This window comes from Lytechinus variegatus, chromosome 11 (genome assembly GCF_018143015.1).
Source record: "Lytechinus variegatus isolate NC3 chromosome 11, Lvar_3.0, whole genome shotgun sequence".
Lineage (NCBI taxonomy): Eukaryota > Metazoa > Echinodermata > Echinoidea > Temnopleuroida > Toxopneustidae > Lytechinus > Lytechinus variegatus.
The window spans coordinates 7,033,936-7,061,355 of NC_054750.1; the positions used below are offsets into that span (position 1 = coordinate 7,033,936).

Below are 27,420 nucleotides of genomic sequence, written 5' to 3' on the forward strand. Positions count from 1 at the left end.
ATTAGTGGATTAGATATTCACAAACCTCAGTTTTTCTTATACTATTAAGAGCTAATTTTGTGATAGATTTTTTTTAATATCATAATTTAGAAAATAAGATCACCCTTTTCCTTTCTTTTCAAATTTTGTTCCCGTGCATAATGACAGAAATCAATAATGTAGCCCCAGGTCCGCCATTTATATTCCCTTGGTTAATCTCTTTCTTTAAGGCTCTTATTAAAAAAAGGCAGGTTGTCGCGTTGGGTCGGGCAATCATGAAACCCAACTTTACGAGAAAAGGGCCCCTTAAAATCCCGAAACATTGGGTCCACTTTACCAGACTATCAGAGAAAAGGGCACCCTTAATTCCCAAAAGGTCGCGTCCAGTTTACTGTCAGTGTACCCCAATGTTTTACGAAAATTGTAGCAAATTTTTAGAATGGTCGTGTAAACTTAGATCCGACTATTATGGAATTTGTGGGGCCCCTTTTCTCGAATGGTCTGGTATGTTTAGGTACAAGGTAGGGCCTTGCCAAAAAATGTAGGTACTCTAGCCAAAACACAGAGATAGCGCCCTCTTACCGTTACAACCATACAGGGCAAGTGCTGAGTCGTAACCATCCAAAAATGACGGAAATCAAGAATACAGCAGTTCAAGGGGAAGGTAAGTTTGTAGCCAACCTGAAAAATTGATATTTTTATAGTTTTAAACATGGAATGTGTTTTTTTTTAAATGTTATGCGCATTAAGTGAAATCTGCCAACGACTTGCACTGCTCACGAACGACTTTACGAATGTCTTCATGTCCCATGTATTGATGTCTATGTATTTGTAGGGCCAAGGCACAACGACAAATCGTCCGTAGACTGTGAGTGATTGCATGACACTATATTTTTGAAGCCTTCTTTTTTGGTCTTAGATAACACTAAAAATATGAATTTAATAGTTGTAATCTTCTCCTAATTTTGTTCTCTATAACAGGGCTCCACACTAACCCATTTTTTCTACTGGTCCAACCTATTCATGTCGGACCAGTAGATACCCAGTTTTTCAAATTTTTACTGGTCCGAACCTAAAATCTACTGGTCCCAAAAAGTAAAGAAAACATTAAAAAAAAGGCGCAAGTTTATTTTTCTAGCCTTTCGTGACCCCCCCGTAAAACGAAGGAATGAAGGACAAATAGAAAGCAAAACAGAAACGAAGAGAGTAAGAAAGAAAGAAAGAAGGAAGGAAGGAAAGTCAGAAAGAAAGAAAGGATGGAAGGAAAGAAGGAAGGAAAGAAGGAAGGAAAGTAAGAAAGAAAGGATGGAAGGAAGGAAAGTAAGAAAGAAAGGAAGGAAGGAAGAAGGGAGGGAGGAAGGAAGGGAGGAAAGAAGGGAGGAAAGAAGGAAGGAAAGAAGGAAGGAAGGAAAGAAAGAAGGAAGGAAAGAAGGAAGGAAAGTCAGAAAGAAAGGATGGAAGGAAGGAAGAAAAGAAGAAAGGATGGAAGGAAGGAAAGAAGGAAGGAAAGTAAGAAAGAAAGAAAGGATGGAAGGAAGGAAGGAAGGAGGGAGGGAGGAAGGGAGAAAAGAAGGGAGGAAAGAAGGAAGGAAAGTAAGAAAGAAAGAAAGGATGGAAGGAAGGAAGGAAAGAAGGGAGGAAAGGAGGAAGGAAGGAAAGAAGGAAGGAAGGAAAGAAGGAAGGAAAGAAGGAAGGAAAGAAGGAAGGAAGGAAAGAAGGAAGGAAGGAAAGAAGGAAGGAAAGAAGGAAGGAAAGAAAGGATGGAAGGAAGGAGGAAAGAAGGGAGGAAAGAAGGAAGGAAAGAAGGAAGGAAAGTAAGAAAGAAAGAAAGGATGGAAGGAAAGAAGGAATGAAAGAAGGAAGGAAAAAGGGAGGAAAGGAGGAAGGACGGAAGGAAGGAAAGAAGGAAAGAAATAGAGAAAAAAAATTAAAAGAAGGATTGAAAAGAAAGAAGGAAAGAAAACAGGAAGAAAACAGAGGAAGAAAGCTAAAACTATTATCATAAATAGTTTGTTTCTTTTTTGGCTCAATTAAAATAGCTACGAAAGAAAGTCGGAAACCAAGTGTATCAACACACACATAAATGCATATGTAGGGCTAAGAGGTATTCAGACGATACCACCCGAGACCCGATCTGTTTGAACCAAACAAGTGAAAATTTACCCTTTTACTGCTTACAGATGACAGAGTTACTCCAATTTTTAGGAAATATGGACATTATAAGAGCCTTTCATGAGTATGAACCGTGAATTTTGACAGTTCTGTGAGAGATTTCTGCCAGAGTTTAGCCAGGCTTCGTTCGTGCGGCCAGTGGAGAATTCACCATGTGGATTGTGTGGCTGACTACATGTACACTGTATGCAGGCTGTATAGTACTCTAGTAACACGTGCGATTCATTCTGTGTGTATTCTGTGTGTGAATTGCAGAATTTCACGGGGGGAAATGGTTTGCTGTGAATTTGACCATTTCTGGAAAAGTTATTGGCCCAACAATGGTTTTTATTACTGGTCATGTCGGACCCTTAAATCTTGCTATTTTTGGAAAAATTACTGGCCCGACAATGATATTTTTTACTGGTCATGTCGGACCAGTAAATCTTCCAATTTTTGAAAATCTACGTGCCCAACAGCGATTTTTACCGGTCTGGGACCGTCGGACCGCCGCTAGTGTCGAGCCTTGTCTATAATATTTTCTAACATTTTTGTACTAAAAATTGATGAAACTTTGCTTGTTGTATTTACTATTTTTTTCCAAATGACTTTCTAAAATTGATTGTCATGACACACAACAACTGGGTATACCGACCGGCTTTGTAAGTTGTATTACCGAACATGCGCATCATATGCGTCAGAAAATAATCAAATACGCTCAAACCTTTTCAACATCCACTCATTCAATGAACAAGGTTATGATTAGACAGCTGGCAGCCGTCTGTTTCGAGGAGTTTTTTAACATTTTTTTTTAAATTTCTCCTCGTACACAGACGGCTCGCTATCGTGCACGCACCATTAGGGGACTTGCAATGCAAAATCCCCTCGTCGGGGCTCTTCAATTTTTGTCTTTAATGAATAAAAAAATTGACAATTATTGTGACCAAAATGCAAATTAATATTCCCTCTTGGCATTATCTGCCAAAAAACGGAGAAAAATCAAGTTAAAAGGAACAAATATAGTGACTTACCTCGGTTGTCACTCAAATTCACTTCCCCGTTTTGTCCAATCTTAAGTACATAAACATATGGCCATTGAGTCCCTGTACAGATCGCGCTAGAACTTCGGTCTCTGTATTTGGTGAGTGAAGCCAACGGAGTTCAGCTGAACATCCAACATAACAAGAGACCGAAGCTTTTGGTCTACATGTAGGTTATGATATAACCTTGTTCTCACTTGTACATCTCCATGTGTGGCAAAATAAGGGTGGCAATGTTTGGCTTATTTTCTCTTTTTCTTTGGGGAAAATGCTTGATTTTTTTACACTGACAGTTTCCATTACACCTATTATTCATACAACTTGACTCTTATTTAAATTTGATTCTTTAAATTATTTTTTTCTTAATTAAAAATAGAGATCAAAAAATGAAAATTTTCTTGCCATATTACTTTCCACCACTAGAGGGCGTACAAAAAATATGCCTAAAATTCAAGTTTTTGAGCGCTCTTGTGAATACAAAAATTATTCTTGAGTTATTGATTAAAAATAAATTGAAACTGTATGGAAATTAGTAATTTTGGTCACAAAAGTGATATTTTAATGATTTTAATGATTTTTAAAGTGTGTGCTCTGTTCAACATTGGCATGCCATAGTCCTACCTGTAGATTCCCCACAGGCAGGATGGTAGCAGTGAACAAGTGGCAACATCCCACTCCTAGTACCAATGAGGTCCAAACATTACATGCATGGACCTCATAGGCGACATCAGTGGAATTGCGGGGTTAGAAATATTTGAGTACAGGATATTTCGATATTATTTCACCAGTACGCGCTCTATTTCTTTTTTTGGCCACTATTATAATTAAGGATCGTAAATACATTGTTGGCAACAAAAATAAAATGAAAGATATTAAGGGAAACTTACATTTTGACGACTTTTTCCTGATTTTCTTGGCAGTTGCTCTTCACTTCTGACTCGCGATCGAAGCTGTTATGCAGATCACGTGATACGCTTTCTCGTCAGGTGATCGGTTGGTTATTCTTTTCGCCAGACGTTGATAATGATATATTTCATAACGCTAGCATTCATCGCAAATTCAGGTGAAAGCGGGGAGGGGGTGTCCCTACCACTTCAACGACCTTAGCCAGAAATTATGATTTTTTTTCTCTCCTAGCTTTTTTAACCAAAATACCCCCCCCCCCCCAAAAAAAAGGGAACTAGTGTTAAGGAGAAAGAGAATTATGATAGAGGAACACAAAATACTTTATTTTTTCAGCTTTTATTTATTCGACTTATAATCCCATAATCAAATATTAAATGGGGCTTCCACAGTTTTTTAAGCCCAGGGGCCACTTCCATGAGTGGATACCATATGCGCGACCAAAAAAAAAAATCTTTTTCACTATAGGGCACGTTACGTACGTAACGTGATAAGGGTGTCAAAAACACAAAAATAATGAAAAAGGGGTATATCTATTTCGCTCGGAAAATTATGTTTAGGGTCGAATTTGAGGAGATGATAAAACAAGATTAAAATGTTTTATAAAGGATGTCCTTGTTTTCCCCAACACTTCGTGTTTAGAGTCCAATTTGCGCAAGGTGTAGAAGCTAGGTGGGGTCGTACTAAGCCAATTAAAGGTAAAAAAAGCCGAAGACTGAAGGACCCGTAACAATAAACATTCAGTACTTGTGCATTTCAGGGAATATACTTGTGCATTTCAGGGAATTGTTCCCAATTCTTGTCAAGGGTACGGTACAAGTCAATACTTGTTAAGGGGTGCATTTTCAGAATCAGGAAATTACGTGTTTGGGGTGCTTTTTGAGACCCCATGATCGCGCATGGTATCCATCCGTGAATGGAAGTGGCCCCCGGCTTTTAAAGTCAATTCATGAAAATATTCCTCCTCGGGATTTGAGCTTTCTTTCATGAAATATCAATCTTTTTCGTGATTCCAAAAATACTTAAAATGTCATTTTTTTAATCTTTGTATAAAGCTTTAGCTCATACGTTGCACCTGCAATATTTTAATGTTGAGATACAACTTTATGCTTTTAATGAATTCCTAAAAACACTAAATTCTCAGATCATTTGTCGCAATCGAATGATTGGAAATGAATGATTAATAAGTTTCATGAATAATGTTTAAAATGCGTCTCTCTATCAGTTTTGAATATTTAAAAAAAAATGTCAGCTCGTGCTTTTTGCTCGCAATATTTTGATTAGTAAGAAGTTCTTGTATATGCGAGTTTGATAGATAAATAAATAGAGAGAGAGGGGGAGGGTCCCTCAGCTACTTGTCCTCGCTTATTCCATTTTTTTTATTATGCTCATACGTGTTGTGAGGTTTTCAAAGTCTTCTTTTTCTCACCCTTTTTATTGTCTCGGAGCTTCCCTCTATTTCTTTGCTACGATGTATAGCCCTTCTTGTTTCAATTCTTTTATGTTCTCATTTCACTGAAAACATAATTATTAAACTGACGTAGAAGACTTTACAACATGAAATTTTGATATTGTTTTTTTCTTGTTTGTTTGACTTTCTTTTTTCTTCTCATTTCTTGTTTTTCTTCTTAGTTTCCCTTTCCTTATTTTCTCTTATTTCATTTCATGAGGCATCCGCCAACTTATATACAACAACAAACATATTTAGAGGCCGATATCCAGTGAGGGGGCGTGGTGGTATGCCCCTCTAAAAAAGGAGGAAAATAGGAAGGAAAAAAAGAAGGGAAGGGGAAAAATAAGAAAAAAAGAAAAGACGATGATGGCAATGATGATGATGATGAAAATTATCTTGGTGAAGATGATAGTGGTGGTGATGGTGGCGGTGATGATGATGATGATGATAATGATGGTGGTAGTGGTGATGAAGATGAGAATGAAGTTGGTGACGATGCTATGATGATGATGACTAGATGTAATTTTGTTATTTTGTCTTTAAAAAAATAATAGTGCAAGGCGAAATCATTTACAGTTTATTATGAAAATAGTAGAAAAAAATAATTAGAAAAATTGTACCGTTGCGTATCCAGTGGAAAATCCATCCCCCACCAAAAAAGAAAAAAAGTGAGATTTTGTTTTGTTATTTGTCACGGCGTAGGTCTATGCGAGCAGCTATGGGATGGGAAAAAAAGTAAATGAAATGTCAAGAAATACATGATAATGACTTTTATTGTACATTCAGTATATCAGTAGATAACTTCATACTCTTTCCAAAAAAGAAAAAAGTGGGTATATTATGGACCATTAAAAATGGGCAGTTGCTCTGTATATTATATTACATAGAATATATAGAGCAACTGCTCGTGTGTAGCGGTAAGTTATTCACTGGGGACCGTTTCATCAACATTTTTGTCTGACAAGTTGTCAGATCTGATATCTTTTCGTGATTCTGATTGGCTGAGAGGCACTGTTACTATAGTAACTGTCGGATAAAATGGGACTTGTCAGATAAAACGTCCGACAAGTCCTTTCATGAAATGCTCCCACGGCGCGTGCGCAATGTTTAATAATTATTGCTGTGAACACAATGAATGTCATCAAAAACATAATCTCACAGATCAAATAATGCCAGCTCGACGCGCAAAATCAGAAAAAAATATATTTTCTGCCCTGATAATTTGGTAACCCTAACCTAACCCAATTTCTAAGTATTTTAAACATAAACAGGATAACTACAGACAATGATTTGAATTAACTTTATATTCTTTTGCGAAAATGAATATGAAGGACAGCTTTTTGATAAAGAACACAGTTTTAGAGTGTTAGAGCGCGATTTATACCTACAACCTCTAAATCCTGTCACTGTCGGTATGAAGCAGTGATTCCATCAGCTTACTGTAATAATTTTTGCAACACGGGCGCCAGTCCGAGAAACAGACAGGCATTTGCCCTAACGGACAACATCTCAACCTCTGCTCATTTCTTTTTGCACGGGCACATAAAATCTCGACGTAACCCATCTCCCTATTTTCTCCCTTTTATTTTCCATTAATTTTTCTTTTGTTCACTTTTTTCTGTCTTTCCCCAATTTTTTTTATTTACTTCAATAACTCCATACATCTACTTGATTTGCTAGTTCAGCCCTCTGGACTGCCATACCCGAAAAGAACTCCCAGAATTTAAAAAGCGCGAGCGCGCCCTCTCCCGTTCAGGCTTACTACCCATGATCACCGCGCAATTAGCGTCCATCTTCCTCTTTTGCTTTCGGCAAGCCACCTGTCAAGACGTGCTCAGATAAGTCTCCTAAGAGCTCAAATCTTTTTTGAGCTTTGGTATATTATTTTTGCTTATCTGTTGTGCATTCTCCCTTTTAAATTCAATCTTTCCGTTTGTGTGTAAGATTGTGTTCAGAATTTACACCTGGCGCGACTTTTTAGCGTGTTTTTGGTGACACTTAAATTGTTTTTCTAACGTTTGAGTTCTCGTCGCGCCGCATCGCTAGCGCGTTCGCGAGGCACCGGGCTTGGCCTGCCTACGTGGCAGCAAGCCTTCACCACCTGCCATGGTTATTGTTCTTCACGTTCAAAGTGTGGTGGTTTGTGGTGCCGTTTTTGAATTAAATTCTAGACAGCCTTTACACTTTGTTGTCGAGGGTGTTATTGTTAATTCTTTTTGCAGGTTGGGATCTCCAACTCTGTTCCTTCCTTGTTTTCCGGAATTGATTTATTAAGATTTTCGATTGATTATTGATTAATTCTTCAATTCTCTTTCCTTTATGTTCTGAATAAATTTCTTGATTGATATTTTATTCACAGACGGATCTTAAAGCTCAATTCCTTTTCCTTCTGTTCTGAATAAATTTCTTGATTGATATTTTATTCACAGGCGGATCTTAAAGCTCAATTCCTTTTCCTTCTGTTCTGAATAAATTTCTTGATTGATATTTTATTCACAGGCGGATCTTAAAGCTCAATTCCTTTTTCCTTTCTGTTCTGAATAAAATTCTTGATTGATATTTTATTCACAGGCGGATCTTAAAGCTCAATTCCTTTTTCCTTTCTGTTCTGAATAAAATTCTTGATTAATATTTTATTCACAGACGCTTCGGGGATTGTTTAATTCGGCTTACGCAATTATACCTTGATTGATTGGTTATTCAATCCCCCCCCAAAAAAAAAAAAATTTTTTTTGTTCTTTACAGGTGGGGTCTCCTTCCTGTTAGAAATTTTTTTGACCTTTCCCGGAATTGTTTTCTTCGTTCAATTCCCTCTTCCCTCCTAGTCTTATATTTTTTACTTCGACAGGCGGGCTCTACGATTTCTTTTTGAGGATTTACTGTGTCGTTCTTCCTCTTGGAATCGTTACTAGAGACGTTCCTCCTTCCTCCTGTTCTGAAATTCTTTACCTTTCCACAGGAGGTTACATTTTTCCTCTTGGAAATTATCGTAAAATTTCTCATATCTGGAATTGTTTGTCTCTCAATCCCTTTTCTTCCTGCTCTGAAATTCTTGTTTTTGTGTTTCTTCGCAGGTGGAAACTTCGTTCTCTTCTGAACTTGCATTCATTTTTGAATTTTTGTTTCGAATTTTTCCTTCGGGCACAAAAAAAAAAAGAGAATATAGTAGGGTAACCTTGTAGGAGTTTCTTTTTTTCAAAGTCTCCGACCTCCTTTCTATTTTCTTACAGGCAGATACCTAAACTATTCTTAGGTTCTTCCTCCTCCCCACCCCTCCCCTCTTGATTTGTTCTGTTTGCTCAAACAAATTTCTTATAGGAGGAGGGAAAGACCACTCCGGTCTCCACTTTTAATCTAAGCGAGATCTTTGTAATAATAAAAAAAAAAAAAAGAAAAATTCTTGTTTTTCTTTTTTCAGGGTAGAGAGAGGTACCGATAAATGGGACTTACACAGCCCCAGAGGACCTGGTGCCCTCCACGGGGACCGTCCCGATTGCAAGTTTACAGAAGTCGGCCGCCTCCAGACGAGTAGGAGGGACGCCGCGGTGAGCGCCCGGCGGCGGTGAGTATGAGGGTGCGTCGATCAGCATTCCGAATTTGCGGTCGGATGCTAAGAGAAGGAAGGCCGAGACTGTGGTGCCACGGTCTCGGACAAAGAAAAAAGTGGTAGCCAAGGCTTCCAAGCCTAAACTAGGTCCTGCCGCCGCAGCACCCATAGGGCTATGCGACCCACCGGCTACCGGGTCACCAGAAGTCCGGAGGGAGAGTGCGGTTCTCTCCCCCCGGCACAGGTCAGGATCTCTGTCGTATAAGTCGTCCTCCGTTGACAGCATCGGGAGAGATCGCCCAGCCCCTGACCGCGAGAGGCGTCACACATCAGACTGTAACCACAATCTGACCGTGACCACAATCTGACCCCGTCAGATTCGGGTGAAGTTTCGTTGTTGGTGGCCGCCCTGCCAGGGGCGGCAAATCGTAAGAGATCACCCGTGCCTCTTGTGCCTTCTGCTCCGGCCACGCCAGCGGAGCCTGCAAAATAAGAAGAAGAAGAGGTCGAAGGAGAGGTCGGCCAGCCCTGCTGCCATGGGCTTTCCTCCTTCAGACCCTTGTATCGGTGGTCAGATGTTACAGTCATACATGCTATGCTGCTATATTCTGCTACCGCGAGAGGCGTCACACATCAGACTGTGACCACAATCTGACCCCGTCAGATTCGGGTGAAGTTTCGTTGTCGGCGGCCGCCCTGCCAGGGGCGGCAAATCGTAAGAAATCACCCGTGCCTCTCATGCCTTCTTCTGCCCCGGCCACGCCGGCGGAGCCCGCAGAAAGAGAAGAAGAAGAAGAGGTCGAAGGAGAGGTTGGCCAGCCCTGCTGCCATGGGCGTTCCTCCTTCAGACCCTTGTGTCGGTGGTCAGATGTTACAGCTATTCATGCTGCTACATTCTGCTACTGCGAGAGGCGTCACACATCAGACTGTGACCACAATCTGACCCCGTCAGATTCGGGTGAAGTTTCGTTGTTGGCGGCCGCCCTCCCAGGGGCGGCAAATCGTAAGAAATCACCCGTGCCTCTTGTGCCTTCTGCCCCGGCCACGCCGGCGGAGCCCGCGAAGAAGAAGAGGTCGAAGGAGAGGTCGGCCGGCCCTGTTGCCATGGGCGTTCCTCCTTCAGACCCTTGTGTCGGTGGTCAAATGTCACAGCTATTCATGCTGCTACATTCTGCTTTCGAGCAGTGCGGGTTCACCCCACCCTCGACGTCTACTCACCCCGCTGATGCCCCTGAGCATCAAGCGAGACAAGTGGGCAATAACCACCAGACACGAGCGATTGAGCGATTCTGTTAAATCGCCAGCCAGTGCACCGGCTAACCGGGTACCTCAAGATCGCGTGTGCTTTCCAGCATTTTCGTCGATCTCAGAGCACGTGTCCCAGCCGACACGCGGGGCCACCCCGGCGCTTACTGGACTCCCTTGCCTTCATGAGAGCCGACCGAGAGGCCGGACGGCTCCCGGAGCTCCTCCAGGGGAGGAAACTTGTCATGGGGACAACCTCCCGGTTCAGTCCATGGAGCGAGACTCCCTTTACGAGGAGTCTCTCGAAGGCGGCCAGTGCGAGGACAACCCCTATCCCGCGGTTGACTCTTCAGTAAGCGCTCAGGCGCTGCTTGACAAGTACCTACCTCACATCTACCCTCCGAGCGGGGGTATTGATGAAGCAGGAGAGTCCTTATTTTTTCGCCCCGCCTCTTCAGGCGCTCCGAGCTCAATCGGCCGAATTGGGGGTCTCGGAGAGTGACGGGGTCGCCCTAGACGAGGCGGCTCCTACGACGAGGAAGCCGCAAGCTCTGAGGGTGCAAACCCACCCCCGCTCTGCTGCTGCCCGGAAGCGCCAGGCTCCGGCACCGCTGTCTCGAAACTTTCAAGCCTCTCGAGGCTAGCGAGAAGGCAGAGGCAGGGGATTATTATGCAGGTACTCCCGAATTCGCCCTCTACGTCAAGCTCACATACGGCGACGACTCCTTCAGCGGTAACTCTCTCCATTCTTCCCCCTAAGCGGGCCCGTAGATTGGAGGTATGAATCTCTTACATACCGCATGCCGCACTTCTCTCGTGAGAATGTTTGGCTGCTTTGAGAGGGCAACCTATCACATCCGCAGACCGTCCGCCCAGGCGACGGGACCGTCGTTTTCTGGCCTGAACCTCACTTTCTATTCGAAAGTAAGGGTGCCCTGTCTTACTTAGCTCCTACCCTTGCAAGGCCAGAGTCAGGGCTAGTACAGACACCCGTTCTCCAGCGATCGCCGCTGAAGAGAGGACGACTCTGATATGAGCACCATCACCGCTCAGCGGTATGTCTCACTATCTCATAGCTCTCCGAGCTCATGAGTATGTATATCGGATCTGAATGTCACGGCGATTAAAAAGTCTGTGCTTAATAATCGCTATGCCTTCACCACCCGGTGCATTATGGTTATGTTAACCTATTTGTCTCGTATTCGGGTGGCTCGTACGAGCCCTGCCCGAGCTGCCATCACCGGTCGTCCCCCCGGACACCGCCGGCAGCACCCGCACCGAATATGTGGAAGGAATCAGCTTTTCATATGCTAGATATCCCTCCTGTTGACATTCACAGCTGTTCCCCGAGTCTTTCCCGGTTGGGTAAACATCATCTCGGAGGAAAGTAACCGCCGTACATCTCATGAGATTGTTGGCTATGTACGTGCGTTCAAGCTTGTTTAAAGCCCCTGGATTCTCTGTCGGCATTCTATGCCTACTTTCTGGGCACACCCACCGTACCGGGTCGGCGAGTTCACACCAAACTGTACACCGCCAGACCATCGGTCGAGCTCTAACTGTCTATCTTATAGACTGCCCTCTATGTGGGTCAAACTTGCGGGCGTCTCCGCCATTCCCTCCTTGTGCGGAGTGGTCTACGGTGGATGTCTTTACCGTACCCGTTTGTCGAATCGTCTTCTTACTTAGAAATTTTTTCACTCGGCACACTCGAGTCGCCTCGCATGCGGCTTTCATCCTCCTTCCATGCAATGCATGTGGCCAGGGTCACCGCGCGACCGACGATGATGTAACCGTGGATGGATGTATGCTTATGCCTTCCTAACCACGATCACTACGACCCGCCTTCTCTCGGGCCGACTGTGGATGAGTCTCTCCATGTAAGTGATTTACTTCACTGGAGTTCTTCTTTTAGAAACTTAGATTCTCATCCCCCGCTGCTTAGGGCGTCATTTTTGCCGCCCCCCGCAGCTTTTTGGAGCTCCTTATCTTACCGATATCGGTCTGTTCCACGCTGCCGCAACCGGCGCCGGCGGTGCTTGCTCTTACGATCACCTGAGAAACAGGCCTTGTGACTGTTTTCATGAACAACTGGTTCTCACCGCAGACTGATGGAAATTTTGTGATTACTTCCTCAAGTCTCCTTCGCTTGTTTCTTCAAGCGAAGACTTCGACACTCTTAGCCAGTTTCCGTCCCTAACTTGATAGGACAGGGCCGTTGCTACCTCATTCGATTCCGTTGGGAATGTAACGGTTGAGGTATCATATCTGGCGATGTCTGTTCGTTTAGAGCATCCTTTGATTGTCGTTTACACGTAATATCGTGACAGATTTTTTTTCGCCAGCTCCCTCTGACGTACGCTTGCTGCTGCTAGGGATTCCCCCGCCCAGCGGACAGCCATCGCAGCCTAGCCTCATGGGCTCTCTCGGCGATGGTGGCTTGAGCCAAGCCACCTCTTCCACCGCGGGCACTGCACCCTCAGATGGGTGCTTCAATCAGTATGGGAGAAAGGGGATCCTGAGTTCTCTCTCGATCACTCGGCCTAACACACTTTTGTCGTGATGTGTACCGCGCTGTTTATCTGACACGCCCAGTTGAGCTGTTTTGACCAGACTGCTCTATTCTACATAGACAGCAGGTCCGCGGCATTCCTTATTAACAGGATGGCACTCAGTCGCTTTCTCGACCCTTGACTGCCTTACGAGTGGTTTTCTTCTTAAATCCCTACTCTCCGTCGTTCCTGGTCCCCTTCGGACCGCTAGTAACTTTTTGCCACAGCTCTCTATCAGAATTCTGCAGATTTTCTGCCCTCACGCATTTGAGACAGATATCGAATTCTGGGCGCTTTCTCCCACGCGGAGGCTTCTGAGACATCTCACCTTCTCAGATTGGTCGATTGATCACGTACTGAGCCTTAAAAGCTTCAGTTTTCCGATCACGATTCTTGTTGAAATTTTCAACAAATTCCGAATCTTACGCTCTAGTCAGCAGGTGATGTTCTCCTGACACTAGGCCGAGGGCCCATGATACTGAGTATTCCCGAGTATACAGGGCATTCCTCTTGAGGACATTTTGAGGGCCGCCTTTTGGCGCTCAACTAACTCCTTCACTTCATTCTACTTGAAGGACATCCCGTCCAGCGAGGCGAGATTTGCTGCTTCGGCGCTTAAAGCAGCTGCGGCTTTTTCCCCCTCTCCCTAAATTTTGTTGTTTTTGTTTTTTAAATTTTCTTAGGCTTACAATTGAAAACATGCCTCCCTACGGTTTGAGTCCGTGTTGGTCAAGCAAATCAAGTAGATGTATGGAGTTATTGAAGTAAATTATGAAAATACTTACCTGATTTTCTTATTTACGAGATAACTCATACATCTACTTGATTTGCTAGTTCAGCCCTCTGGACTGCCATACCCGAAAAGAACTCCCAAGAATTTAAAAAGCGCGAGCGCGCCCTCTCCCGTTCAGGCTTACTACCCATGATCACCTCGCAATTAGCGTCCATCTTCCTCGACTTTCGCAAGCCCATACGTTGAAACATGTTGCTACGCAAGGCGGAGGGTCGGTGGGAGGGTATCAAGTAGATGTATGAGTTATCTCGTAAATAAGAAAATCAGGTAAGTATTTTCATAACCCATCACATTTCTCCCTATTTTCTCTTCCCTTTTATTTTCCATTATTTTTTGTTTCTTTCACTTTGTTTCTGTCCTCTTTTCCCTTCTATTTTTGTTCTCGTCTCACCGCTTTTCCTCATCCCCCAGCCTCTGACACCCGTGCAGATTCGCAAACAATATCAAGAGTATGTCTACTTGCAAGGGCGGAAATCTCTTCCCAAAGGTAGGGGGACCAGGGGCTGGAAAATTTAACAAGCAAAAAACAAACAAAAACGGAAGGTTTATCACTCCCTAAAGAAGGTCATCTTAACCAAAAGAAATTTGACAAGCAAACAAGCAAAAAAAGGGGGCATCCCAAAAGTAACATTGTCTCTTCCAAATGTTTTATTTCGATTTTGAATGAAATGACCAAAAATAGCAGGGGGATATTTCATAATGTGCCCCTACTATTTTGGGTGAGGGGTACATGTCCCCCGGCCCTGGGATTTGCGCCCATGTGGGTGGGGGTGTTGCGTCTCCCTATCGGGATCATATCACAGCGAGTATACACTCTTCCATATGGAAGAGTGTTTGCTCGCTGTGATTTCGATCTCACACATAAAAAAAAATAGAACAGCTAAGCCTTGATCACAGGCCAAAATGCCCAACTATTTCTCCGCGGCATTAACAACTCTCGTAAGGGGCGCTCCATTTATAAATAAAGTTGCATGAACAGCTGTGAAGCCGCGCAGGTACGAAGTTTAATGCAAATGAATATTAAACTCACCTGCAGCTTAAATCTGCCGGCTTGTTCCTTGAAAAACACAGCTCTCTTTTGTCAGTAGTTGTGTCTCGTTCGAAGTCTCAGGATCATGTGTTTTTGTTGTGTCCATCCGACCCCCGACCCCAGGTCGGAGGTCGGGAAACCCCGCCGATTGTCCCCGATGTCTCCCGGAAATGCCCGAACCCGGGCCCCGAAGGCAGTCGCTACTACAGCTGTCTATGGCGACAAAATAGTAGGCGGAATTGTTGCCAGAAGCGTGGGAATTTGGCAGAAAATTCAAGAAAAGAACCGGTGAGTACCGATTTAACAGTAATTATATATTCATTTACATTTATTGAATCATAAGAATAAAGATTTTTTACGGAAAGAAAGCTTAGTTCTAAGCTAGGGCTGCCCAAATGCGCGTGAGTGGAGTCCCAGTTTCTTAACACGGGTAAGTATTGCGGTGTCGCCTAGAGTGGCAACATCCTTCCGAATAGAAAAACGATGGAAAATGATCAAAAACACAATTTCGAAGTCTTTATATCCTCAAAAGTTATGGTCAAAATTGAAAATAGCTCATCCGTGACTTTTTGTTGTTTTCCCAACTTTTCCCCTAGAAAACACACGTTCGGTAATACGATACCTTTTTTCAAGTGACCAAAAGATTGAAAGCTGATATCATAGAAATGAAAAAAAATCTGCATATTTAGATTTTGTAGGTATTTGTGTATTTATGGTGAAAGTTTTTATGATTTTGATATTGTCATTTAAATGACAATATCAAAATCATGAAAAATATGATCACTGAGTCCTGTAGGCTAGTGCGGAAGTATCGATAACAATATCCAGTCTCATTGTGAACGCGGGAAATGGTCTTGGTTCGTGATCGGATCGCTCCCACACCTAGTACCAATGAGGTCCAAACATTACATGTACATGTATGGACCATCATAGGCGACATGTAATTGTAACACAAGTACGAGCTAAATTTGAGTCTTTTGATTAAATTTGGATTTAATAAGACATTAGCATTGTTAGCAATAACAAAAAATTGAAAGAAATGAAGGGGAACTTACATTTTGACGACTTTTTCCACATTTTATTGCCAGTTGCTCTTCACTTCTGACTCGCGATCGAAGCTGATATGCAGATCACGTGATACACGTTCTCGTCACCTGATCGGTTGGTTATTCTTTTCGCCAGATGTATATATTATATTTCATAATCATAATGCTAGCATTCGTCGCAAATTTAGGTTAAAGAGATTGAATTTAAACAGCACAAGCTTTAATTTTCTCAAAAATAACATTTAATTGATTGTACAAGTTTCGCCTCGGACAAGTAGGATCATTTGGTCCCATATTGGCGTAACTACAGGGGGGGGGGGGGGGTGACCCTATATCCTATATACCACTACATCAACTAGCCAGCAATTATCTTTTTCCTCTCTTTTTTACCAAAATACCCCCCCCCCAAAAAAAAAGGTGAAAGAGAAAGAGAATTGAGGAACACAATATGCTTTATTTTTTCCTCTTTAACTGTTTAACGAGATTTGTAATCAAATATTAAATGGGGCTTAATTCGAACAGCCTTTTTTTAAGAGTCAATTAATAAAAATATTCCTCAGGATTTGAGCTTTCATGAAATATCAATCTTTTTCATGACTACCGAAAATGCTTAAAATATCCAAATTTTTTTGGTATATAAAGCTTTAGCTCATGCGTTGCGCCCGTCTTATTTTAATGTTATACAATTTTATGATTTTAATGAATTCCTAAAAACACTAAATTCTCAGATCCTGTCGCAATCGAATGATTCGATTGGTAGCTACAATAATAATAATAATAATAGTAATAATGGGTATTTAGAGGCGCTAAAAACAAAATGTTTCATGAATTGTTTAAAATGTGTCTCTCTATCAGTTTTGAATATTTAAAAAAATGTCAGCGCATGTTTTTTGCTCGCAATATTTTGATTAGTAAGAAGTTCTCTTGTATATGCAAGTTTGATAGACAGATAAATAACTAGAAAGAGGGAAGGTCCCTCAGCTACTTGTCCTCGCTTATTCCCAATTTTTTATCATGTTCGTGTTGTGTTTCAAAGTCTTTTTTGATTTTTTTACCCTTTTTAGTGTCTTGGAGCTTCCCCTCTATTTCTTTTAACTATGATGTAGCCCTTTTTACTAGTTTCAATTCTTTAATGAAAACATAATGAAACTGACGTATATATACTTTATTACAAAATTTTGATATTGTTTTGTCTTGTTTGGCTTAATTTTTCATCTCCTCATCCTTCTTCTTTTTCTTCTTACTTTTCCCATTCCTTATTTTCCCTTTTGTTTCATTTCATGAGGCATCAGGCCGCCAACTTACATTGTATATACAACAACAAACTTTAGAGGCAGATATCCAGTGAGGGGGCGTGGAGGTGTGCATTGTGCCCCTCTAAAAAGGGAGGAAAATAGGAAAGAAAAAAGAAGTAGTAACTAGTAGTAAAATGGTATTTATTGGCAAAAACAACATATCGCAGCCCAAAGGCTGAATAACATGAAGTTTACAATTGTAATGTTAAAAAATTTGATTACACATCATTTTCACAATTCGATTACATAATAATATGAAATAACTACATCTTAAGACTAAATACAACTTTTAACAGACTAAAGGTTGAAAGGATGGCATAGAGAAAGAGAACAAGAGAGAAAGAAACATAGAAAGGAAGGAGAGGATGACATATAGGATAAGAGAAAGGAAAATTGGGAGAGAGGGAGAGATGTTTAGAAAAGGATAAATCATGGGGTGGAGAAGTGGGAATGAAAAGGCTTGAATGAGTTGGCAGAAGGTAAGGGAAATGAAAGAAACGAAGAAGAAACTGAATCATACATGTGTATATGTAGGAAAACGAAATATACCGAAAAATGTAATAATTGCAATTCATATATGTAAAACGTTTGCGTTATAATTTGAATTCACAATATCGAAATAACATAATGTCTCGCAAAGTAACATTAGAAGCACAGATAATATAATGGAGAACAGTTACAGATAAAAAATGAGAGTAAAGATAAAGAGATTGAGAGAGAGGGGGGAGAGACAGAGAGAGAAAAGGACAAAGCATAAGAATACAATTATAAATCAAGAAACAAAAGTGGACTTGGAATTTAATGGCCTGCTCGTCTAACTGGAAAACATATGAAGGTACACAAATAAATATTGTAAATCATGCAAACATAAGATTGTAAGGTAAAAGGATCATGAGAAGTATGAAACTAAGTCTAGTAAATTGATTCGGTCAAGGAAGAAAAAAAATCATTTGATTCCAGGGAAGGAAATTAAATACAGTATCATACAAAACAAAAGTAACAAACCATATATTGATATTGTGTTTTTATCTCGGCATATGATAAGCTAAAATTGAAGTACATTATTACTTTATTATATTTAAAAAAATGTTTTGCTTATGTTACATATATGAATAATTGTAAAAGAATTTTAAAAGGCAATTACATTCATCTATTATTTCCCTTTAAGGAAATCCAAGAATTGTAAAGAACATTCAAGAATGTCTTTTTATTATGCAGGCCTTGCCTATTTAAAAGCCAAGGAGTTGTATTGTTATTTCTGAATAGAGATTAGGAACAATAGGCTTAGCTATGTTATTGACACTCTTGATTTCAATAAGGTCATTCAAGAGTCTTCTGGATTTTTGACTGCTCCATTATAGGAGAATTTTCTTTTGGAAGAAGGTGATAGAACCTTCTATGGTGGTGACATTTTTAGAAGCTTCTAGATTAGATTGAAATTTGATATAAAGCTGCAGATTTTTTCAATCACATCATCACATCATATTAGATCACACCATCACATCATGTGAGAGCAGGAGATCACATCACATCATATGAGATCACTTCACCAGATCAGAGCAGTTTATGCATCAATGAACTGTTTGCAGTTATTTTGAGAAATTATCAGTTCTCATCGAGATCATCAACATCATCAACCTGTTCAATGAACACGCTTCAACCCATGGATTGCTGAAATTGACTGTTAATCATCATCAACATCGTCTTCACGGACATTTCAACTCGTTGCAGTGACTCTTATTATTCATCGGACTTCAACATCAGTTTCATCATCGCCATCATTGTGAATTTTTGCCAGTCAACTAGGATTTTATCATTTGGATTATTACTTGGATATAATATCATCACTTCGGGATTTTACATCGGACACTTCAAGAGATTTATGTAAGATCATTATTTGTTTTATTTATGTATAATTGTTTCCTGTAATAAAAAAAAGGAAATTTAAATCAAATTTACTTGTTATTTGTTGCAGTATCGTAACAAATAATTTTGGGGGCTTGTCCGGGAAACAAAAACCAAATTTGTACAAGCCAATTTGAAACAAAAAAAAAACAGTTGTCCGGGAAACGAAAACCAAATTTGTACAAGCCAAGGCAATTTTGAAACGAAAACCAAATTTGTATAAGCCAATTTGAAACTAAAAACAGTTTTTCAGGAAACGAAAGCCAATTTGAAACAAAAGCCAATTTGAATTGGAAACATTTTGGAAAGTTCTAGAATATACTGTACTGTGTTATTACTTGCTTGTATTTGTGTATATTCACTATGGCTACATTTGATGTTGAAGAATTTCTTGCAATGACAGAATTGTCATATGATCATTTGAAGTCACTGAAGAAAGATGATTTGATAACAGTTTGTGATCATTTGGGTGTATCTCTAGCCCCAGGTTTAAAGAAGGCAGAGATAATTGACTTGTTAGCTAGTCACATGAAGCTTACAGAGGAGTCTGAAACTTCTATCAATATGTCAGAGGATGCTCAGATCCAACTGGCAAACATTGAATTGGAAAAGGAAAGAATTAAAGAAAACCTTGAGAAGGAAAGAATCAAAGAAAACCTTGAAATGGAGAAAATAAAGATTGAAAAGGAAAGAATCAGAGAAAACATTGAAATGGAGAAGATGAGATTAGAGTACCAGTTGAAATTGAAAGAAATGGAGTTAGCTCATGCAAATACTAACTCTGCTAAAGATAAATCTCCCCAAGGCTTTGATGTGGCGAAGAACATTCGCCTTGTGCCAAAATTTGATGAAGAGGGAGTTGATACATATTTTGTGTCATTTGAAAAAGTGGCTAAGAGACTAAAATGGCCTGAGGAATACTGGACTCTTCTCCTCCAAAGTGTTTTCGTTGGAAAGGCTGCAAAAGTCTATTCTTCGCTCTCTGAAACGCAATCATGTGACTATGCTACAGTAAAAGAAACAATTCTCAATGCATATGAGTTGGTACCAGAAGCGTACAGACATAAATTTAGGAACATGCAAAGACAATCAGGCCAGACATATGTTGAATTTGCTAGGGAACAAGAAATGATGTTCGATAAGTGGTACAGATCACTGAAAGTTGACAAAGATTTTGTTCACCTTAGGGAAGTTGTCCTCCTAGAAGAATTCAAAAAGAGTCTTCCTTTTGGCATTAAATCTCACTTAGATGACCATAGAGTTACTGAAGTCAGTAAAGCAGCCATAGTAGCTGATGAATTTGAGGTCACACATACAGGTAGTGGAGATAGGCCTCCTTTCAAAAATTATTGGAAAAAGAAAGGTAAAGGGTCATTTGAATCCCACAATAAACCTAGTGAGGGAAAATATGCAAGCAAGGACAAAGACGCTAACAAGAATCAGGCTAGTGGGGGCACAGAATCAACCAAAAGGTCTGAGAGTCGTAGTTCCAAAATTTGTACTCATTGTCATAAATCGGGACATTTGAAAGAATCGTGTTGGAAATTGGTTGGAATGCCAACCAAAACTAAGAAAGACATGGGTTTTGTCAAGCAAACAAGTGTTCCCTCGATGGAGTTTGTTCCATCAGAGCCCAATCGAGATGTTGAGAGTGTTTCTCTGGTATTTGCTGATAAAGTCAAGCAGGTTGATGAAACTTTTAGAAGTTTTTTGCATGATGGTGAAGTATCCCCTTGTTCGACTGGTGCTGCTGGTAGGTCAGTGGTGATCCTTAGGGATACAGGGGCTGCACAGTCCCTGATGGTGCCAGGGGATTCGGCTCTTCCTCCGGAGAGTTCAGAGAATGCCAACGTCTTAGTTCAAGGTATTGGCCCAAATTTCATGTCGGTTCCTTTGCATAAGGTCGACTTAAAGTGTGACCTAGTTAGTGGTCCTGTGACTGTTGGTGTCGTTCCAGAATTACCCATGGAAGGTGTTGATTTCTTGTTAGGAAACGACTTGGCTGGAGATAGAGTTGTTGCGTCTCCAGTAGTTTCGGAGAAGCCCGTTGAGGTAGCTGAAACTGAATTGTTGCAGGAAGATTTTCCAGGGATTTTCCCGGATTGTGTTGTTACTAGGTCTCAGACTCGTAGAGCTGAAAAGGATGATGCGGAATCTGCTGATGTAGAGGAGAGTACTGATGTCTGGTTAGCTGAAACCTTTTTCAAGGATTTGAATGGGGATAGTGTTGAAGGCTCTGTTGCTAACAATGATAGTTTGTTTAGTAAATCCTCCCTTGTACAGGCACAACAGGCAGACCCAGAATTAAAAAGCTTGTCACAAAAAGCATGTTCTGAGGCTGAGGCTGATAAGGTACCTGAGTGCTTTTATGTCAAAGATGACATTTTGATGAGGAAATGGAGACCTCCCCGGAGACCAGCTGATGAAGATTGGTGTATAATTCACCAGGTTGTAGTTCCTCCTTGTTACCGCACAGATATTCTGAAAATGGCTCATGAGTTACCTATGGCAGGTCATGTCGGTATTCGGAAGACAGAAGATAGAATTATGAGGCATTTCTATTGGCCTAAGATGCACAAAGATGTTGTGCATTTCTGTAAGACATGTCACACATGTCAGATTATTGGTAAGGCACAGCCTTCTATCAAGCCTGCTCCATTGATACCCATTCCTGCATTTGATGAACCTTTTACTAGGGTTCTTGTTGATTGTGTCGGACCCTTACCCAGAACGAGGTCGGGTCACAGATTTCTCCTGACGATTATGGACTTGTCTACACGGTTTCCAGAGGCGATACCTTTGAGGAGTATCACTGCAAAGACAGTGGTGCAGGCGTTAGTGCAGTTTTTCACTAGGTATGGTCTGCCCAAGGAAATTCAATCTGATCAAGGGTCAAATTTCATGTCAGGAATATTTCAGCAAGTTATGAAGGAGTTGGGAATAAAGCAGATCAAGTCCTCTGCTTATCACCCACAGTCCCAAGGAGCGTTAGAACGCTATCATCAGACTTTGAAGACCATGATTAGGGCTTATTGTGAAGACTATCCCGATGACTGGGATAAAGGGATCTCATTCCTACTGTTTGCAACCAGGGATTCCCCGAATGAGTCCACAGGTTTCAGTCCATTTGAATTGGTCTATGGTCATGAGGTTAGGGGTCCTCTAAAGCTTATCAAAGAGAGGTTTATGGTTCAGGATGATGATGTAAACCTTCTAGACTATGTGTCAAAGTTTAGAGAAAGGCTCTCAAAAGCTTGTGACGTGGCTAAGGAACACTTGAAAGAGTCGCAGGGAAAAATGAAAGCTCAAGCTGACAAAAATGCAAAAGAGCGAAGTTTCAAGCCTGGAGACAAAGTATTAGTGTTGTTGCCTTTGCAAGGTGAGCCCTTGAAAGCTAGGTTTAGTGGTCCCTACATAGTCAAAAAGAAATTGAATGATGTCAACTATGTGATCAGTACCCCTGATCGAAGAAAGTCTCAAAGAGTTTGTCATGTAAACATGTTGAAAGAATACTTTGAGCGAGAGGCTAGTCAGCCAATAGGTACAACACAGGTCAAAGAAGAAGAAAAACATGTAGATGTACATGAAGAAGAATGTTATGGAAAGACAGATAATGAATTGTCTTATACAGATGTATCTAAGAACGAACCATGTGGTGTAAAGTTGTCTAACTCAGAGATGTTAGGAAACATGGATGAGGCATTAAAACACCTGCCTGAAGATCAAAGAAATGATATATCTGGCCTGTTAAGAGAATATGAGAATATATGTAAAGACAAACCAGGTCGTACACCTTTAACTGTACATGATGTAGACGTAGGTGATGTAAGACCTATCAAACAGAATCCTTATAGGCTCAATCCAAGCAAGTTGGAAATGGTGAATAAGGAAATACAGTTTATGTTAGATAATGACATAATTGAACCGAGTCAGAGTAGTTGGAGTTCCCCCATTGTAATGGTTCCAAAGCCAGACGGCTCTCAGAGATTTTGCATTGATTACCGAAAGGTAAATGCAGTAACTAAGACTGACTCGTATCCAATTCCTAGGTTAGAAGATTGTATTGATAGGGTTGGAAATTCTGCCTATATCACAAAGATAGACTTGCTTAAAGGATATTGGCAAGTGCCACTGACTGACCGAGCCAAAGAGATATCAGCCTTTGTCACACCTGAAGGCTTATTTCAATGCAAAGTCATGCCTTTTGGAATGAAAAATGCACCAGCAACCTTCCAAAGGTTGACAAATCAAGTGATTGCCGGACTTGACAATTGTGTCGTATACATTGACGACATCCTAGTATACAGTGATACTTGGAATGATCATCTGAATCAAGATACAAGCTATCTTAGACTTCCCAATTCCCACAACTAAGAAAGAATTGCTCAGATTCTTAGGTATGAGTGGCTTCTACAGGAAATTTGTTCCAAATTTCAGTACAGTGGTTAGTCCTCTGACAAACCTGCTGAAGGCAAAAGTGAAGTATGTTTGGTCTGACGAATGTCAAAGATCGTTTGAGAAATTAAAGGCCATTTTGGTGAATGAGCCTGTTTTGGCAGCTCCAAACTTCACAAAGCCGTTCAAAGTAGCTATTGATGCATGTGATGTTGGAGTAGGAGCAGTATTGCTCCAAGAAGATGAAGAAGGCATCGAAAAACCAGTGTGCTACTTCTCTAAGAAACTCAATCGGTTTCAAAAGAAATACTCAACTATTGAAAAAGAGGCCCTGAGTCTCGTACTAGCCCTTCAGCAGTTTGAGGTGTATCTAACCAATGGAGAGATTACAGTCTATACAGACCACAATCCTCTTGTGTTTTTGGAGAAGTTCAAAACAAAGAATCAAAGACTGTACAGATGGAGCCTAATGCTCCAACCATTCCCTTTGAAAATTGTACACATAAAGGGAAAGAATAATGTAATTGCTGATGCTCTATCAAGAGTATAAAAAGTGAAATTATTCATGATTTTGACCAAGTGTGTCATTTGAAGAAAACATCTTTGATGTTCATTTATTTTAACATGTTCGTTAAGTACTATATCTTTGTACACGATAACTGTAAATGATTTATCAAGATGACTTTGAACAGTTAAAAGAAAAAGTAATCATAAAGAAACCTTTACTACGGTAAAGCTTTCTTTTCCCCGGTGGGGGAGGTGTTACATATATGAATAATTGTAAAAGAATTTTAAAAGGCAATTACATTTATCTATTAGTTATTTCCCTTTAAGGATAGCCAAGAATTGTAAAGAACATTCAAGAATGTCTTTTTATTATGCAGGCCTTGCCTATTTAAAAGCCAAGGAGTTGTATTGTTATTTCTGAATAGAGATTAGGAACAATAGGCTTAGCTATGTTATTGACACTCTTGATTTCAATAAGGTCATTCAAGAGTCTTCTGGATTTTTGACTGCTCCATTATAGGAGAATTTTCTTTTGGAAGAAGGTGCTAGAACCTTCTATGGTGGTGACATTTTTTTAGAAGCTTCTAGATTAGATTGAAATTTGATATAAAGCTGGCGGATTCTTCAAGATTATCATCACATCATATTAGATCACACCATCACATCATGTGAGAGCAGGAGATCACATCACATCATATGAGATCACTTCACCAGATCAGAGCAGTTTATGCATCAATGAACTGTTTGCAGTTATTTTGAGAAATTATCAGTTCTCATCGAGATCATCAACATCATCAACCTGTTCAATGAACACGCTTCAACCCATGGATTGCTGAAATTGACTGTTAATCATCATCAACATCGTCTTCACGGACATTTCAACTCGTTGCAGTGACTCTTATTATTCATCGGACTTCAACATCAGTTTCATCATCGCCATCATTGTGAATTTTTGCCAGTCAACTAGGATTTTATCATTTGGATTATTACTTGGATATAATATCATCACTTCGGGATTTTACATCGGACACTTCAAGAGATTTATGTAAGATCATTATTTGTTTTATTTATGTATAATTGTTTCCTGTAATAAAAAAAAGGAAATTTAAATCAAATTTACTTGTTATTTGTTGCAGTATCGTAACACTTAAGTTTCATTTAGTAGATCGATAAGATAGGGCAGGGAACTATTACGATAGCGGTTTGTTTTGCATTTAAATTGTTGGAATTTGGGGGTGTTTCTTAACATCATGTAAACTTTCTTTTTAGGTGGTAACCAAGTGCGACAATGGGGGTTTTCTACCAGAGATTTGGCAAATTCGGCGCATAATTTTTTTTTTTTTTTTTGATGATGAAATTGGTGATGATGATGGTGGTGGTGATGGTGGCAGTGATGATGATGGTGATAATGATGGTGGTAGTGGTGATGATGATGAGAATGAAGTTGGTGATGATGATGATGACTAAATGTAATTTTCGTTATTTTGTCTTTGAAAAAATTAAGTAGTGCAAAGGTGAATTCAATTAAATTTTATTATGAAAATAGCAGAAACAAATAATTTGAAAAATTGGTATGCGTTCGAGGAAAATCCATCCCCCACCAAAAAAAAAATCAAGGTGAGATTTTTCTTTAATAATTTTTGACGGCTTAGGCCTTTGCGAGCAGCTATCGGATATAATTATGGTAAAAAAGTAAATGAAATGCCAAGAAACATGTGATAATGACTTTTATTGTTCATTCAGTATATCAGATAACTTCGTACTCGTTCCAAAAAGAAAAAAGTGGGTCATTACGGACCATTAAAAATGGGAAATTTTGGCATTTTATATTACATAGAATATACATCTACTGCTTGTTTATGACGTCACAAATCAAGCATTCAAAATTCTATTAACTCCAATTGTTTTTTTCAAATAACACCATCGATATTTTGAAATTATTTTTCTTATGTTTTCACAATCTTTTCTATCAAAGGGAAATTCCCCTTTAATTTACAAAACAGTATCCGCATGATCAGTGTGTAGCGGTAAATTATCCACCTGATAACTATAGACCTATTTATAATTCATACAGCAATGTTTAATAACATATTGATGTGAATAGAATGAATGTCATTAAAAACATAATCTCACAGATCAAATAATGCCAGCTCGACGCGCAAACTGAAAAAATATATTTTCTGCCCTGATAATTTGATAACCCTAACCTTACCCAATTTCTAAGTATTTTTATCATAAACAGGATAACTATAGACAATATTGATTGAAAACTTGATATTCTTTTGCGAAAATGAATATGAAGGACAACTTTTTGATAAAGAACACAGTTTTAGAGCGTTAGAGCACGATTTATACCTACAACCGCTAAATCCTGTCACTGTCGGTATGACATGAAACAGTTGGAACTTTCTGATTCCATCAGCTTAATAATTTTTGCAACAGGTGCCAGTCCAACAAACAGGCAGACATTTTGCCCAAACGGACAACATCTCAACCACTAGCGTACCTATGGGGGGGGCAGTCTGCCCCCCCCCCTGACAAGCCACCACCTATGCAAAGGACGTATCCCTGCCCCCCTGACGAGCTTGAAACGACGAGCTATCTGTTGTGCACAATTTGTCGCTGTGCTAGGGTATCTCGAGCGAATTTTGTGCAGGCTCCACTGCACTTCACTACCGTTACACTACACTCCACCAACCCGAACTTCGAGACCATGAACTCGATCAGATATTCCGTGTGACAAAGTTGGGATTTTATGGGGGGGGGGAAATAAACAAAATTCATGCAACATCATGATCTTTAAAAAATAAAACTTATATTCTTACTTTACACTTCAGAGTTTCAGAGTTTCACTTCTTTTCCTAACCCGTGATAAATGCACGGGACTAGGGTAGATTGTGGTCTCAATAACTTGTAAAGAAAATTGGGAAAACAGAAATTATGCACTTACCACAATTATAATGGATGAAGGTCTATCATGTGGCAGTATCCTGACATTGAGGCACAGAATGGAACCTCAAAAAAATAAAGTTTTCTCCTCCTACCCCAGTCTCGATCAGCCATTTTGTAATGAATTTAAAAAAAAAGGAGAGGTATTGCAACAGAGCTTCTCGCCTTTTTTGAGGTTCCAGTCTGTGCCTCGATGTCAGGATACTGCCACACAATAGACCTTCATCCATATAATCGTGGTAAGTGCATAATTTCTATTTTCACTATTTTCTTTCCAAGTTATTGAGACCACAATCTACATTGTACCATGTCTATGGTAAATGCATGGTGGACTCCTGGGCTCCGTTAGTGAGCCTGAGCTCCCTTGGTTATTCTTTTCCATGCTCCTATCAGTCTCAAAATTGGTGATTTAGAGCCAACATGAAGTTCCTCACACATATAAATACTTCGCTGCCGATTTCAAAACATCGCATGTGGATGCGATATGTGCGAGGTACTGGGTCCGGTCCGAGCTCAGATCCCTGCGCATGCGATGTTTTGAAATCGGCAGCGAATTATTTATGCATGTGAGGAACTTCATGTTGGCTCTAAATCACCAATTTTGAGACCGATAGAAGCATGGAAAAGAAT

At 40.3% G+C, this 27,420-nt stretch overlaps 1 protein-coding gene across 1 annotated transcript in view; it reads left to right on the forward strand.

The window, feature by feature from the left end:
- Positions 1-554: 554 nt before the first annotated feature.
- Positions 555-27,420, forward strand: part of LOC121424042 (zinc finger protein 37-like) — a 34,167-nt gene continuing 7,301 nt past the window's right edge. The window contains exon 1 of the mRNA XM_041619619.1: positions 555-643. Within this exon, the coding sequence (XP_041475553.1) occupies positions 607-643 (37 nt within the window). The 5' untranslated portion in view covers positions 555-606. The remainder of the gene's footprint in view (positions 644-27,420) is intronic.